The 12,315-nt window shown below is 41.9% G+C and overlaps 1 protein-coding gene across 2 annotated transcripts in view; it reads left to right on the forward strand.

The window, feature by feature from the left end:
- Positions 1–12,315, forward strand: part of macrod2 (mono-ADP ribosylhydrolase 2) — an 839,875-nt gene that overhangs the window by 334,742 nt on the left and 492,818 nt on the right. For both annotated transcript variants that reach the window (XM_084075313.1, XM_084075314.1), the window contains exon 5: positions 3,425–3,541. In XM_084075313.1, the coding sequence (XP_083931439.1) occupies positions 3,425–3,541 (117 nt within the window). The remainder of the gene's footprint in view (positions 1–3,424; positions 3,542–12,315) is intronic.

Below are 12,315 nucleotides of genomic sequence, written 5' to 3' on the forward strand. Positions count from 1 at the left end.
TCGTCCTGTTTTTGTTCCCCTTTGTTCATGAACGGCGTGTTATTTTATTCCCTCTTCAACGCTTACGTGATAATGGCTCGTTCTGCAGTCTGTTTTATCTTCTCTTTCCATCCTCTTTTCTTTGGTCAGCACGGGCAGGAAACAGAAGAGAGACAGAGACAGAGAGAGAGAGCTATTGTCTGCATACTGTCTGTAGTGCAAGCCTTTACAGTGAGGCACCAAAAGAAAAGACATGTCTGTTTGTCCAACAGCTCTGATTACCCCCCCCCTCTCTCCCTCCCTCCCCCACCCCCATGGCTTGCGTGTTATCCTCTAATGGCTAGTGAGGATTTTTACAGGACAACTTGAGGAGGATTTTATGATGTTTGGGGTGTGTGATTGATAACGGTGCTCTCGGAGGGGTGTCAGGCTTTCAGAGGAGGGGATAATGTGGATTTCTATCTCTCTTGCCTTCTCGCGTAAGACGCACCATCAATCAAGTCTCTCGTGGCCTTAACCCGGTAGAATTAAAACCTTGAGGAGGGGGAGGGGGGGTCTCCGCCAGAACCAGGGCACACACACACATCAACGGGGAGTGTGAGACAGAATCGGAACACGGATCCACAAATGTAGCGGGTTCACCATTAGCAGATGGTAGATATGAAACCTAGTTTATGCGCCGTTGTACGGCTGGTGACGCTTGGGCAATAAGAGCTGATCGTCAAACTGAGTATAAATGACCCTGAACTCTTCCCACCACAGGGCGGGACAGAGAGTTGGTGGTGTCAAATGTACCGCACAGTGGGATTACACTCTCATTTTCACTCTGTGTGTGTGTGTGTGTGTGTGTGTGTGTGTGTTATTAGTATATTACTATACTTGAGAGGACCAAGTATAGTAGAATTTGAAGAAATATACATTGTGAGGACCGTTTTCCTGGTCCTCACAAGACAAATGGTTGTTTTATAGTTTAAAAAAAAATCTTTTAGCGATGCGTTTACAATTAGTAAAACATTCAGGTTAGGTTTAGGGATTGGAATTAGAGTTAAACATGATTTATATACTTAGTTGCGCGCCAGTGTCATGCACCGAAAAACAGCTGATCTATAAGCTCACAACGCGTCGCAGCGCGACGCGTTGTGGGCTTGTAGATATGCTGTTTTTCGGCTTTAGGCTTACGGTTAAAAATGGCATTTAAAAAAAAAAATGGCATTCATAACATGGCTGTCCTAAAGTGTTGATGTCCTCACAAGTATAGTAATACAAACGTGTGTGTGTGTGTGTGTGTGTGTGTGTGTGTGTGTGTGTGTGTGTGTGTGTGTGTGTGTGTGTGTGTGTGTGTGTGTGTGTGTGTGTGTGTGTGTGTGTGTGTGTGTGTGTGTGTGTGTGTGTGTGTGTGTCGGGGGGGGTTATGGGTGTGTGTGTGTTATTAGATCGTAACACAGCTAATTTCTCTCACAGCCTCAGTCGATATTTACCAGCGCAAAGGGCACCGGCAGAAAGTAGCAACAGCAAAGCAAAACAAAAGAACAACAAATCATTATTTTTAAGGACAAACTGCATGACCACATTAATTAGACCAAACCTATGTTCACGTAACACCCATTTTCAACATTATCTTCATATAATTTGCCTTCACTGGCTCCCGGTTGTTTTTAGGATTGATTTTAAAATTATTTTACTTGTTTATAAAGCTCTCAATGGACTGGCACCTTCCTACCTCTATGACCTCCTCCCTAAATACGTTCCTAACCGTCCCCTCAGGTCTTCTAGTGCAGGCCTACTTGAAGTGCCTGAAATGTCATATAAAAAACACGGTGAAGCAGCATTCTGCTTCTATGGTCCGACGGCTTGGAATAAACTCCCATTACACATAAGACAGGCACCCTCTGTGGACAGTTTTAAAGCACAGCTCAAGACATATTTCTTCACTCTTGCTTTTAGTTGATTTTTCTCTTCTAAATCTCTGTGTTGTTATTCATGTCTTTACTGTTTTGCTCACTGCCTCACTGCCTGTTATGTTTTGTTTTAGCCATTAATTTTATGCCAGTGTTTTTTGCCAGTGTTTTTTATTGTGTATTTTATACACTTTTTTCTTTGTTTTGTTCTGTAAAGCACTTTGCGCTGCATTTATGTCATGAAAGGTGCTACTGTATATAAATAACGTTTATTATTATTATTATTATTATTATTCACTAATGCTCATTATGAGATGAGCACAATTTTCCGTCTACACTTATGTGTGTCTCATCGGTGGAATGTGGACAGTTGCAGAAACCTGCTGCCCACCAAAGATATCATCGATGGGGATTCCAAGCTACTAGAAACTATAGCCTTTCTCTTCCTGGAAAGTTGACATCCTGAAATAGAAGCCATTGTTCTTGCATTCATAAAAAAAACTTGTTTCAAATTACCAAACCTGCCTATCGGTGATGTCACTGGAAGGCACGTTTCTAAACAGCCCTCTTCTAAGACAGAGAGACAGAAATGTGCCGTCATATATTAGCGTTAGCGAGACAATTTGTTACGTGGTCTTTTAAGCATAAAGGTTAAGTATAAAAGTTTAATATCTTACCCTTTTCAAACCCCAGTTCCCCACGTCAGAAACCAAGGGAATTCCCGCTTGGCTGGGGCCCAGGGGGGGAGATATTGTACTCACAAGCTTCAGGCAGTACTACTTTGTTGACCATACTGTACGTCCTACTCGACACCAGGGTTTACATTTCCTCATTATTGAATAGCAGGGAGACCACTTCCAACCACTGCAGATTTAGTAGATCGTTATATTAACATACTCTACCTACAGATTTGTTAAAAATAACGTTTTATTCATTCAAAGTTCCGGATTGCAGCTTTAATTTGCTGTTTGTTTTGGGAAAGACAAAGCACTGCTGTCAACCACGATGGTTCTAAATGGACGTGCTGTGTGTATTATTGCAGTGGTTCTCAAAGTGGGGTCTGGGGACCCCCAGGGGTACTTGAGGGGGTTCCAGGGGGTCCCCAGCTAAATGATGGATAGGAACCAAATGGACCCTTGTGGGTCTGTAACTCTGAGAGTGTACAAATGGAACCAAATGGACCCTAACGGGTCCATTTGGTTCCATTTGGACACTCTCAGAGTTAAGTTAACATTGATTTTACAATATGAATTGGGGTCCCAGAGATATAAATGCCATTAAATGCTGGTCCGTAGCCCTAATGCATATCAAACTGGGGGTCCTTGAAATTAAAAAGGTTGAGAATCACTGCTAGAGCCGTAAAAATCTTCTCTTATGGGGGTCCCTGGCATATCTTTTCAAATGGGGGTCCGTGGGCTAATAAGTGTCAATTTGGGGGTCCTTGACATGAAAAAGTTTGAGAACCACTGTATTATTGTATGTTTCCCCATAAGTACTGTATGTATGACTGTATACTGTGCCTGTGTGTGTGTGTGTTTGTGTTCTAGTTGACGGCTGCATACACAAAGCAGCAGGGTCCTGCCTGTATGACGAGTGCCACTCACTAAACGGCTGTGACACCGGACGAGCCAAGATCACCTGCGGCTACGACCTGCCTGCAAAATGTGAGTACAAGTCATCATTACTATTATTAGTATTATTAATCATTATGTAAGTGTCACATCACTTGCACAGCGAAATCTGGAGTGTTAATTTAACTCTTGACATTTTTGTCAAGTGTCAAGTGGCGTCCCTTTTTTGGGCATGTAATTATATGTGGAAAATCTACAAGCTCATAACACGTGGCATCACAGTGCGTTGTGAGCTTGTAGATCGCCCGATTTTGCCTGCGTTACTGACACCGTTAGAAAATAGAAAGAAATAGAAATAATTACGTTTTTACATTAACACTCCGGATTTGACTATGTGCCACTTAGTGGCACTTTCTTTTCTTTCTTTCTTCTTTTCTTACCTCAGGCTTGTATATAAGCTAGTGTACTGAACAGGCATCATAATGTGAAGACAAAATAAATACATTCATGCATGCTAGGTTTTACATCGAATTCCAGATGGCCAGAGCATGCATGCCTTGGCATGGATTTTTCCAAATGTGTCAAACGTCTCGCACACACTGTCACATGTGCCAGCACACGCACACTCATGCACACACACACACGCACACACGCACACGCACGCACACACGCACACACACACACACACACACACACACACACACACACACACACACACACACACACACACACACACACACACACACACACACACACACACACACACACACACACACACACACACACGCACGCAACTTCCTGCAAGGGAATTCACTGGCATGCTTTTATTGTCCATTCTCTCCGACTAAAAACACTTTAATCACAAATGATTATTTCTGAGTGGCCCATTCTATGATAAATCAGGTCTTGTTATTTGGAGGATAATTAATATGAGGGGTGCTTGTTGTACGGCTAGCTGAGCTTGCCATCTGCACGGGAACAAAGACATTAAGGGAACTATTAGGTGGTAATTTGATTGATATTTCATCCCTGATATATTCTGTTAGCGGACCACATAACTCATGTTGCCGTGCGACACAGGGATGTACTGATTTGGAAAATGAATTTAGACTGTGTGTGTGGGTGTGGGTGTGTGTCTGTGTCTGTGTGTGTGTGTGTGTGTGTGAGCGTGTGCGCGTGTGTGTGTGAGCGACAGAGAGAGAGTGTTAAATCTTCATCCTTGTGTGAGAATTTCGGCAGTCAAGGGGTGTGAACCAACTCTGTGCTAAATTATTGGTATTGCACAGTGGTAATGTCACTCTTTAAGGTGGTTTCAAATGGCTTTTCCCAGCAACGCCTGAGGGGGACAAAGAATCACACAATGGAAAACAATGGCCATCATTACAGTCCTGTCAAGAGACACGTCCCAGTAGTCGCTAGTAACCTATCCCTGAAGGATTTCCATGAGATAACCGAGAGGAAATACTTTAACTCTTTAAGACCGGGAACCCATCTGTGTGTCATTGTTAGATTTCGTTGGGCTATTAAAAAATAGCAGATCTACAAGCTCATAGCACGGCACTGAGTGCCGCCCTATGAGCTTGTTGATCTGCTATTTTTGAAAAAGCATGAAAAGTTGTGCAAATATTTTCTTTTTTTTTGCGGACATTTGTAACTCAAATATTTGCTTCTGGGAGTTCCTGGAACTAAATCTTTCAGAAATGTTTGCTTTAAAAAATACATAATCCAAGATTTTGCCACAAATTTTCACGATTTTTCAAAAATAGCAGATCTACAAGCGCATAGCGCGGCACTCGGTGCCGCGCTATGAGCTTGTAGATCTGCTATTTTTGAATAGCCAAAGAAATCTAAAAGTGACACACGGATGCGTTCCCGGTCTTAATGGGTTAAAGGGGAAGATGAAATTGGCCTGTGTTAATACGGTCTGTCGTAAGGATGTCAAACAAACCCAAGCAGATAAACAATGAGTCATTCTACCAGACGGGCCAGTTCAAGTGTCTGTTATAGCAAAAACGGGGCGAGGCGTGACAATTTAATAACCTCCAAACTCACTTCATAGCATGGGAGCAATCTCCCTGCCACCGGCTAACAGCTATTATCTATTAGCAAGAAAGGGGGGGGGGGGCAAAATGATAGATAGTTGATAACTTGTGCTAGAAAGGTGTAGCACAGTCGTGTCATTTATTTTCCAGTGCAACGAGACTATTTTACTGTAGATTTTTGGGGCTGTATTTCCTCACAACCTTTTCCTTTCTTCTCATCTTCTGTCACTGTCATCATCGCTATTGTTGCCGTCGACTGCTCTTGGAAATTGACAACCGTTTGACTCTCCTTTTTGGAGCGCTCAGCTCTGACAAGAGATCTCACTCCTTCCCTTCCCGAACTTCATCTGACAATTGTATTTTATTATTTTTTTCCCAATAATTTCCCTCAGTGAGTGATTCGTTATGCTCCACCTACAGTACCCGCACACATTGTAAAGCTGTCGGAACTGTGACGTACATTCCGGTGGTTCACTTTGTGCAATCACAAATAATATCCCACACGCCATCCATCCACCCCCACACATTGCAAGTAAACAAGACAAAAGACTTTCTCGCATGTGATTTCTTTATGGCACAGCTTAGGCATAACAAAAATATTTTGAAACTTGCCATGTAATGTCAACACATTAGGAAATAATCTTAGATGTTCACTGCTCATTATAAATAATGACTAATGTTATATTAGCCTACTGTAATGGACTTTGCCTCATCAAGCTTTTAGTGTAAATAATTTGGTTTCAATAACCATGCCACTATTATATTGAGATTTAATGAAGTTTGAGTCATAAAGGGAACTGCACATGTTCTAAATCTAATCAGAAGTTTTAACACGACAAAAACAGACTACACACAGCTCTTCAGATCATTTCCCACGATGTATATACTTTGTTGACCGGGGCGTCCCCCTGCAGCGGTCTATCATTGGCCCGGCCCACCACTCCTTTTTTTCCCCTCTACTCCAAATCTCTTTGGCGAAACGGGCTGATCTGCAGGAGACGCGTTGTGAGCTTGTAGATGGGCTATTCTAATAGAATGTTTGCCTATTGTGACATGTGCCTATTGGGACGCTGCGGTTCAAGTTGTTAAGAAGCACAATTGTGTCTTATGCACCTTTTTGATTCATGAATTAAATTTGCGCACAAACGAATACAGTTGCCTCTGGAAGAGGACAAGTTTCATATTTCCCCGTAGTATATGAATGGTACCACACAAGTAAGATTGTTATTCATATTGAACCATGGAAAACAAAAGGAACTCGACTGTACCTATATGACCCCAGGGAAATTAAATGCACGCACCAAGTCCTCTTTTATATGTGCTCCGGCTCGTCTTCTGTGAAACTGAAAACGGTTCACAGTGGGCATGATGCGACCAAGAAGACGGCTGGGATACCAAACTGTCACTGCGGCCCTGTTCAGACCGTTAGCTCAAATCCATCCCAAAACAGGGGGCCAAAACTTTCCTCTGGAAATGAACGCGACTTCTAAGCCACTTATCAACATGAGAAATAAAAGCCATTCCTGCCCCTGAAAACTTGTTCTCTTTGAAAACTCACGGGTTACATTTACAACATTTTCCAATAATGCAAGAACAACCCTGGTTGAGATAATGTTTGCCAATTTGCCACCCTATTTATAGCATGTCTCATCATCTCTTTAATTGAAAACACATTGAGTTCCGATGTTGGCTTAATCCGTCACTCCTGTAACTGATCAAATGCCTGTCAAACTGAGCACACAGCTCGCATATGTGCCTGCGGTAGCTAGGTATATTTTTCGATTGATTAAATACTGTATTAACACATCGGGTGCCAGAATTCTATAATAACAGAGTACGTTCGGTGCCAGAAATCTCACCGTCTGCAACGCTGCGCTGTTTAGAGCTGTGGACTCCACGGCGAGCACACGCACGTAAACAATGCACGCTTGCACAGCAATGGATGGTCCTGGCTAAAGCCTGGAACAACAACATGTCTCATGCGAGTCATCATTGCGGAGCGATCGCGCATTGAGACTCGTTTTGGCCCACTGTAAAAAGTTAAGGAGATACAGAGGTTTTTAGCAAGGAGATAGAATGGAAGCGGATGGGAGCCATATTTTTTGGCACGGTGATCCATCTGTCCCTTCCTTCTTAGAGTGGTCATGGGTGATTCCAACATCCTCTCACACAAAGATTTGGCGGACCCCCTATAGTAACTCTGAGGACCCCCTAGGGGTCCCGGACCCCCTGTTGAAGACCCCTGCCCTAGGTGAACTGAGTGCGCACACTGACTGACCCTACCCAGAAGCAGGGGGGTTGTCCAGTGCCCTGGACAGTTCTGAGCACTGATGAAAACAGCAATTCTTGGCTAAACGCATGCTAAACGAGGCAAAACGAGTGCTAACTGCCAGTCAATGCTGCCACTATTATCAACCTGACAGGTAGGTATGGGAAGCAGTCAGGGACAATACAGACGAGACAGGCACGGAGGCCGGAAGCAACAGTCACATTTTCACAACTTCTCATTTGAAGTAATTTCCATTATAAATACATACAAAAACAGAAACTGTCTTGTCTGTCTAGTTAATAGACTAGTATGTAAATATCAGAAGTTGTCGCTTATCTGTTGTCCAAGACCCGAAATGAGGCCTGATGTCTTGTCAGATTTAACGTTATGTCCAACCCAGTCCATATGAGCGCCGTTCATTGTGAAAGACATTCATAAAAACACACTCACACCCTCATTACCCTCTCGATTCCCGTCCAGTACTCAGGTGCATTGTGAATGTATTCAGTTTATTTTTTGGTAAATACATTTTCTCAATAGAAGCCATTATGAGAGTGTGTTCTAAGCCAGCCTTTTCACTTCTTGTTAATGTCACTCTGCCCCCCAAAAGACGATGCGCTAAATGAAAGGAAATTGCAGCTAATGACGGGTGTTTTGTCGTGAGGGCTAAAAAGCATCCATATTTACAATTTAATTTCGGTAGGCTGTTATGAGGCAAATGTGACGACGCTGTGATAAAAGTGTCTCAGAGGTCGAAGTGGCGACTGTATGTAAGATAAGATTGTGCATGTGGGCATTATGTTGTCATGCAGGGTTTCTCTAAAATACAGAGATGTACCACTACTCTCCCCTCTCTTGTAAATGTGATGTTTCTGATGTCAGTGTAAGTCCTAATAATGAACCTATTAAGACCTGAAGCCGATTCTACATGTCTCCTAAATCTCAACAGTTTTCTGGAAAACGTATGTTTCTATATCAGTGGTGCTCAAACTTTTTCATGTCAAGGACCCCCAAAATTATATGTATTTGGCCGCCGACCCCCATCAAAATATATTGTTCCAGGGACCCCCAGAAGCAAAGATTTGAGTTAAAAATGTTCGCTTTAAAAATATGTATATTCAAAGATTTGCACACATTTTCACGATTTTTCAAAAATAGCAGATCTACAAGCTCATAGTGCGGTACTCGTGCCGCGCTATGAGCTTGTATATCTGCTATTTTTGAATAGCCTTAAGTGTAAAATAATGCTTTTTAGCTCAAACCTAAAAATGACACAGTTCCAGGTCTTAATGGGTTAACAAATAGGCCTACCTATTCTTTCTTTCTGCATACCACGCTTTGCCTTTTTTTATATATAGATGTGAGCAAGTGTCTCGGTATAACATGTTTACATAGTATAACATATGTGTGCATGTAATGCACAGATGGCCACAGACTCTTCCTACACAGAGACGTTACGGACAGATGGGACATTTTTCCGTTTACATCTCGGCAAAGTCCAGCATTTCCAAGGTGGTCTTTTTCTCTTTCCCATTTTGTCGGAGCATTAGCCTGATTTTCTCCTGATTTGTTATAAAACATCACTCTCCTTTTCTGTGGGGGCAGACACACCGGTGCTTGCCTCTTGTGCCACACATAATTGGAAACTTGTAAAGGCTACTGAGCAAAATGTGAACCACTTTTCCCCCTTTTTTAGGGTTTTGAGGATTCGGTCTCATACAGTACAATCCAGTCGTGCTGCTGCCTTAGGCCCTTTGCTAACAAGGCAATGGCAATATAAGCCATCCATCATATTACGAGGCTGCCCATTTCTCTTTATCTCGGCAATGTCCTTGAGTCTTTAGTCTTATTAGGGGATAATGTCACCATAGTAAATTGTATTTTGCTTGTCAAAGGCGTGCAATACTCAACTGTGTCATTTTTCTTTCATGAAAGTACAATTTAAGGGGGGAGAGAAGTAAAACTGCTGCTAAAGACATAAAATGCTTCCTCATGTTCTGGATGAAATGCTCAAAGCCTATAGGGACGACAGCTCCCTTTTGGGGGGGAAGTTGACATGAAAACATAGAGTTGTCCTTGTTTGGAGATTTGATCTCTCTGAGGCAATGGAAAATGACAAGTCTAAACCCCTTCATTTGAGTCGCTTTTCCCTCTCTCTCTCTCTCTCTCTCTCTCAAGACAAGAAAATTGCTCTTCATTACATCCCACTAAGCAGTCTAGGCTGTGAATCCCAGTGGCAAATGAGCCTCTCCTTTAACCCATTAAGACCGGGAACGCATCTGTGTGTCATTTTAAGATTTCTTTGGGCTATTAAAAAATAGCACCAAGTGCCGCGCTATGAGCTTGTAGATCTGCTGTTTTTTTTTTTTTAATTGTGAAAATGTGTGCAAATCTTTAGTTTGAATATATATTTACTTTTTTTTACTTTTAAAGCGAAAGTTTTTAACTTTTTTGTACTTATGTTGCTATATTATAAATGGTTTTCAAAGTTTTTTTCATGTCAAGGACCCCCAAAATAATATGTATTTGTCCGCGGACCCCCTCCCATCTAAACATATTTTGTTCCAGGGACCCCCAGAAGCAAAGATTTGAGTTAAAATGTATATAAAATATTTGCACAAATTTTCTCTATTTTTCAAAAAAATAGCAGATCTACAAGCTCATAGTGCGGCACTCGGTGCCGCGCTATGAGCTTGTATATCTGCCATTTTTTAATAGCCAAAGAAATCTTAAAATGACACACATGCGTTCCATTCCCGGCCTTTAAGGGTTAAGAGGGCCAAGCACATGTGGGACTGATTATTATAGGCTGGCCAAGGATTATTAATCAATGGCAGTAATTATCCACCTACCCATAGCGGAAAGACTCTAAAACTGTCTGTTATATCAATCTGACAGGGAAATTGTCTATTTTGCCCTCATGTTAGACAAGTCTCTCATCTGTTATTAGATTAATTATCAGCTGAAAATGGTGACTTTGAGCATCACAAAACCAAGCCACATGTTCATGATTCACTGCTTGAGGATACGGTGCCCCCCACCGTTGCCCCCACCGTTGTTGAGTAGCGCAAACACAAGAGTTGCAGTTGACCCTTTTAAATATATTTTGAGGAGTTCACTGTCTGTTCACTTTCAACCTCGTGTCCCTGTTTTGGGCATGTCGTTATAAAAAGAGCAAGTTAAAAGTGAACTTGTAGATTGGCCATTGCTGTTTTGGAAATAGGGCTTAAAGGGATAGTTCACCCAAAAAATATACTTTTTTTCCTGTCGATTAGTCACCCCATGGAGACTTGAATTCATGGATATTTTTTTGTTTTTGTTGCTTTCCTAAGCCAATAATTTCATGACCAGCGGACCGGTGGGCAGCAATTCCGGTAGGAGACACAAAGAGTCTCCGCTGCCGGTCATCAAATTATTGGCTTAGGAATGAGACAAAAACAAAAAAATATACAAGTCTCCATGGGGTGACTAATCGATAGACAAAAAAGTCATTTTGGGGGTGAACTATCTCTTTAAGTGGTTAAGAAAGTGGATAGCATTAGAATGTGCTATATACTTCATACACTGAATTAGAGTGCAATGTTATTCACCACACTTTGATGTGGAGCCGAGAGACAAGAGGGTATAAAATGTGATCAAATACTAGCCGAGGAAATGTAACCACATCGGGGACTATAAGTCTGTATAATATTTATGTGACACTCATAATGTTGTGTAGTCAAATTTGATGCAGTGACCCCATCACTACACACAACACAACACAATGCCATCTCCCAAAATTATTTGCGTAATGTGATTACTTCAGAATGGCTGCTGTTGTCGCAGACATACTCTACTGTACACCAACAAGGATTGGAAGGAGGGCGTTGCATTTTTTCATCGTAGTTTTTTTCTCTTCTAACGTCCAGAGGCTGAAATGTTATTTATATTATTATGGGATGTGTTTGTTTGACTATACGGTCTGGCGTACATGTTGGCTGAACCATACTTTATATCTCATGCAATTCCAATTTACGGTTATTGTCTCCCATTTGCAATTATAGATGAAGAAATGAGGGTGGTTGCATAAAGTGAAAGGAAATATGTAGAGTTATTGTGAAAGTAATTACTGAAAATGTTTTGGGAATGTGTCCATTAATGTTTGAAACTGAAAAAAACACACACAAAAAAACAACAGCTTACGTGCATGGTGTAGGTCAGTGGTTTTCAACCTTTTTCGCGTCAAGGACCCCCACATTGACACATAATTAGCCCACGGCCCCCTATTTGAAAACAATATGCCAGGGACTCAACCATTTAGGTTTATTGGGGGTCCCAATCGACACTGTATCATGTTCATGACACTGTTCATTTAACTCTGAGAATGTACAAAATGTGTACACTCTCAGAGTTACAGACATATAAGGGTCAATTTGGTTCCTAACTATTATTTTGGCTGGGGACCCCCTGGAACCCCCTCAAGGACCACTGGTGGTCCCCGGACCACTGGTTGAAAACCCATGGTGTAGAGGTAGATGGATGGATGGATGGATCTCAATGTCACTCAAAAATTAAGC

This window comes from Gymnoscopelus microlampas (genome assembly GCF_963454915.1).
Source record: "Gymnoscopelus microlampas genome assembly, chromosome: 13".
Lineage (NCBI taxonomy): Eukaryota > Metazoa > Chordata > Actinopteri > Myctophiformes > Myctophidae > Gymnoscopelus > Gymnoscopelus microlampas.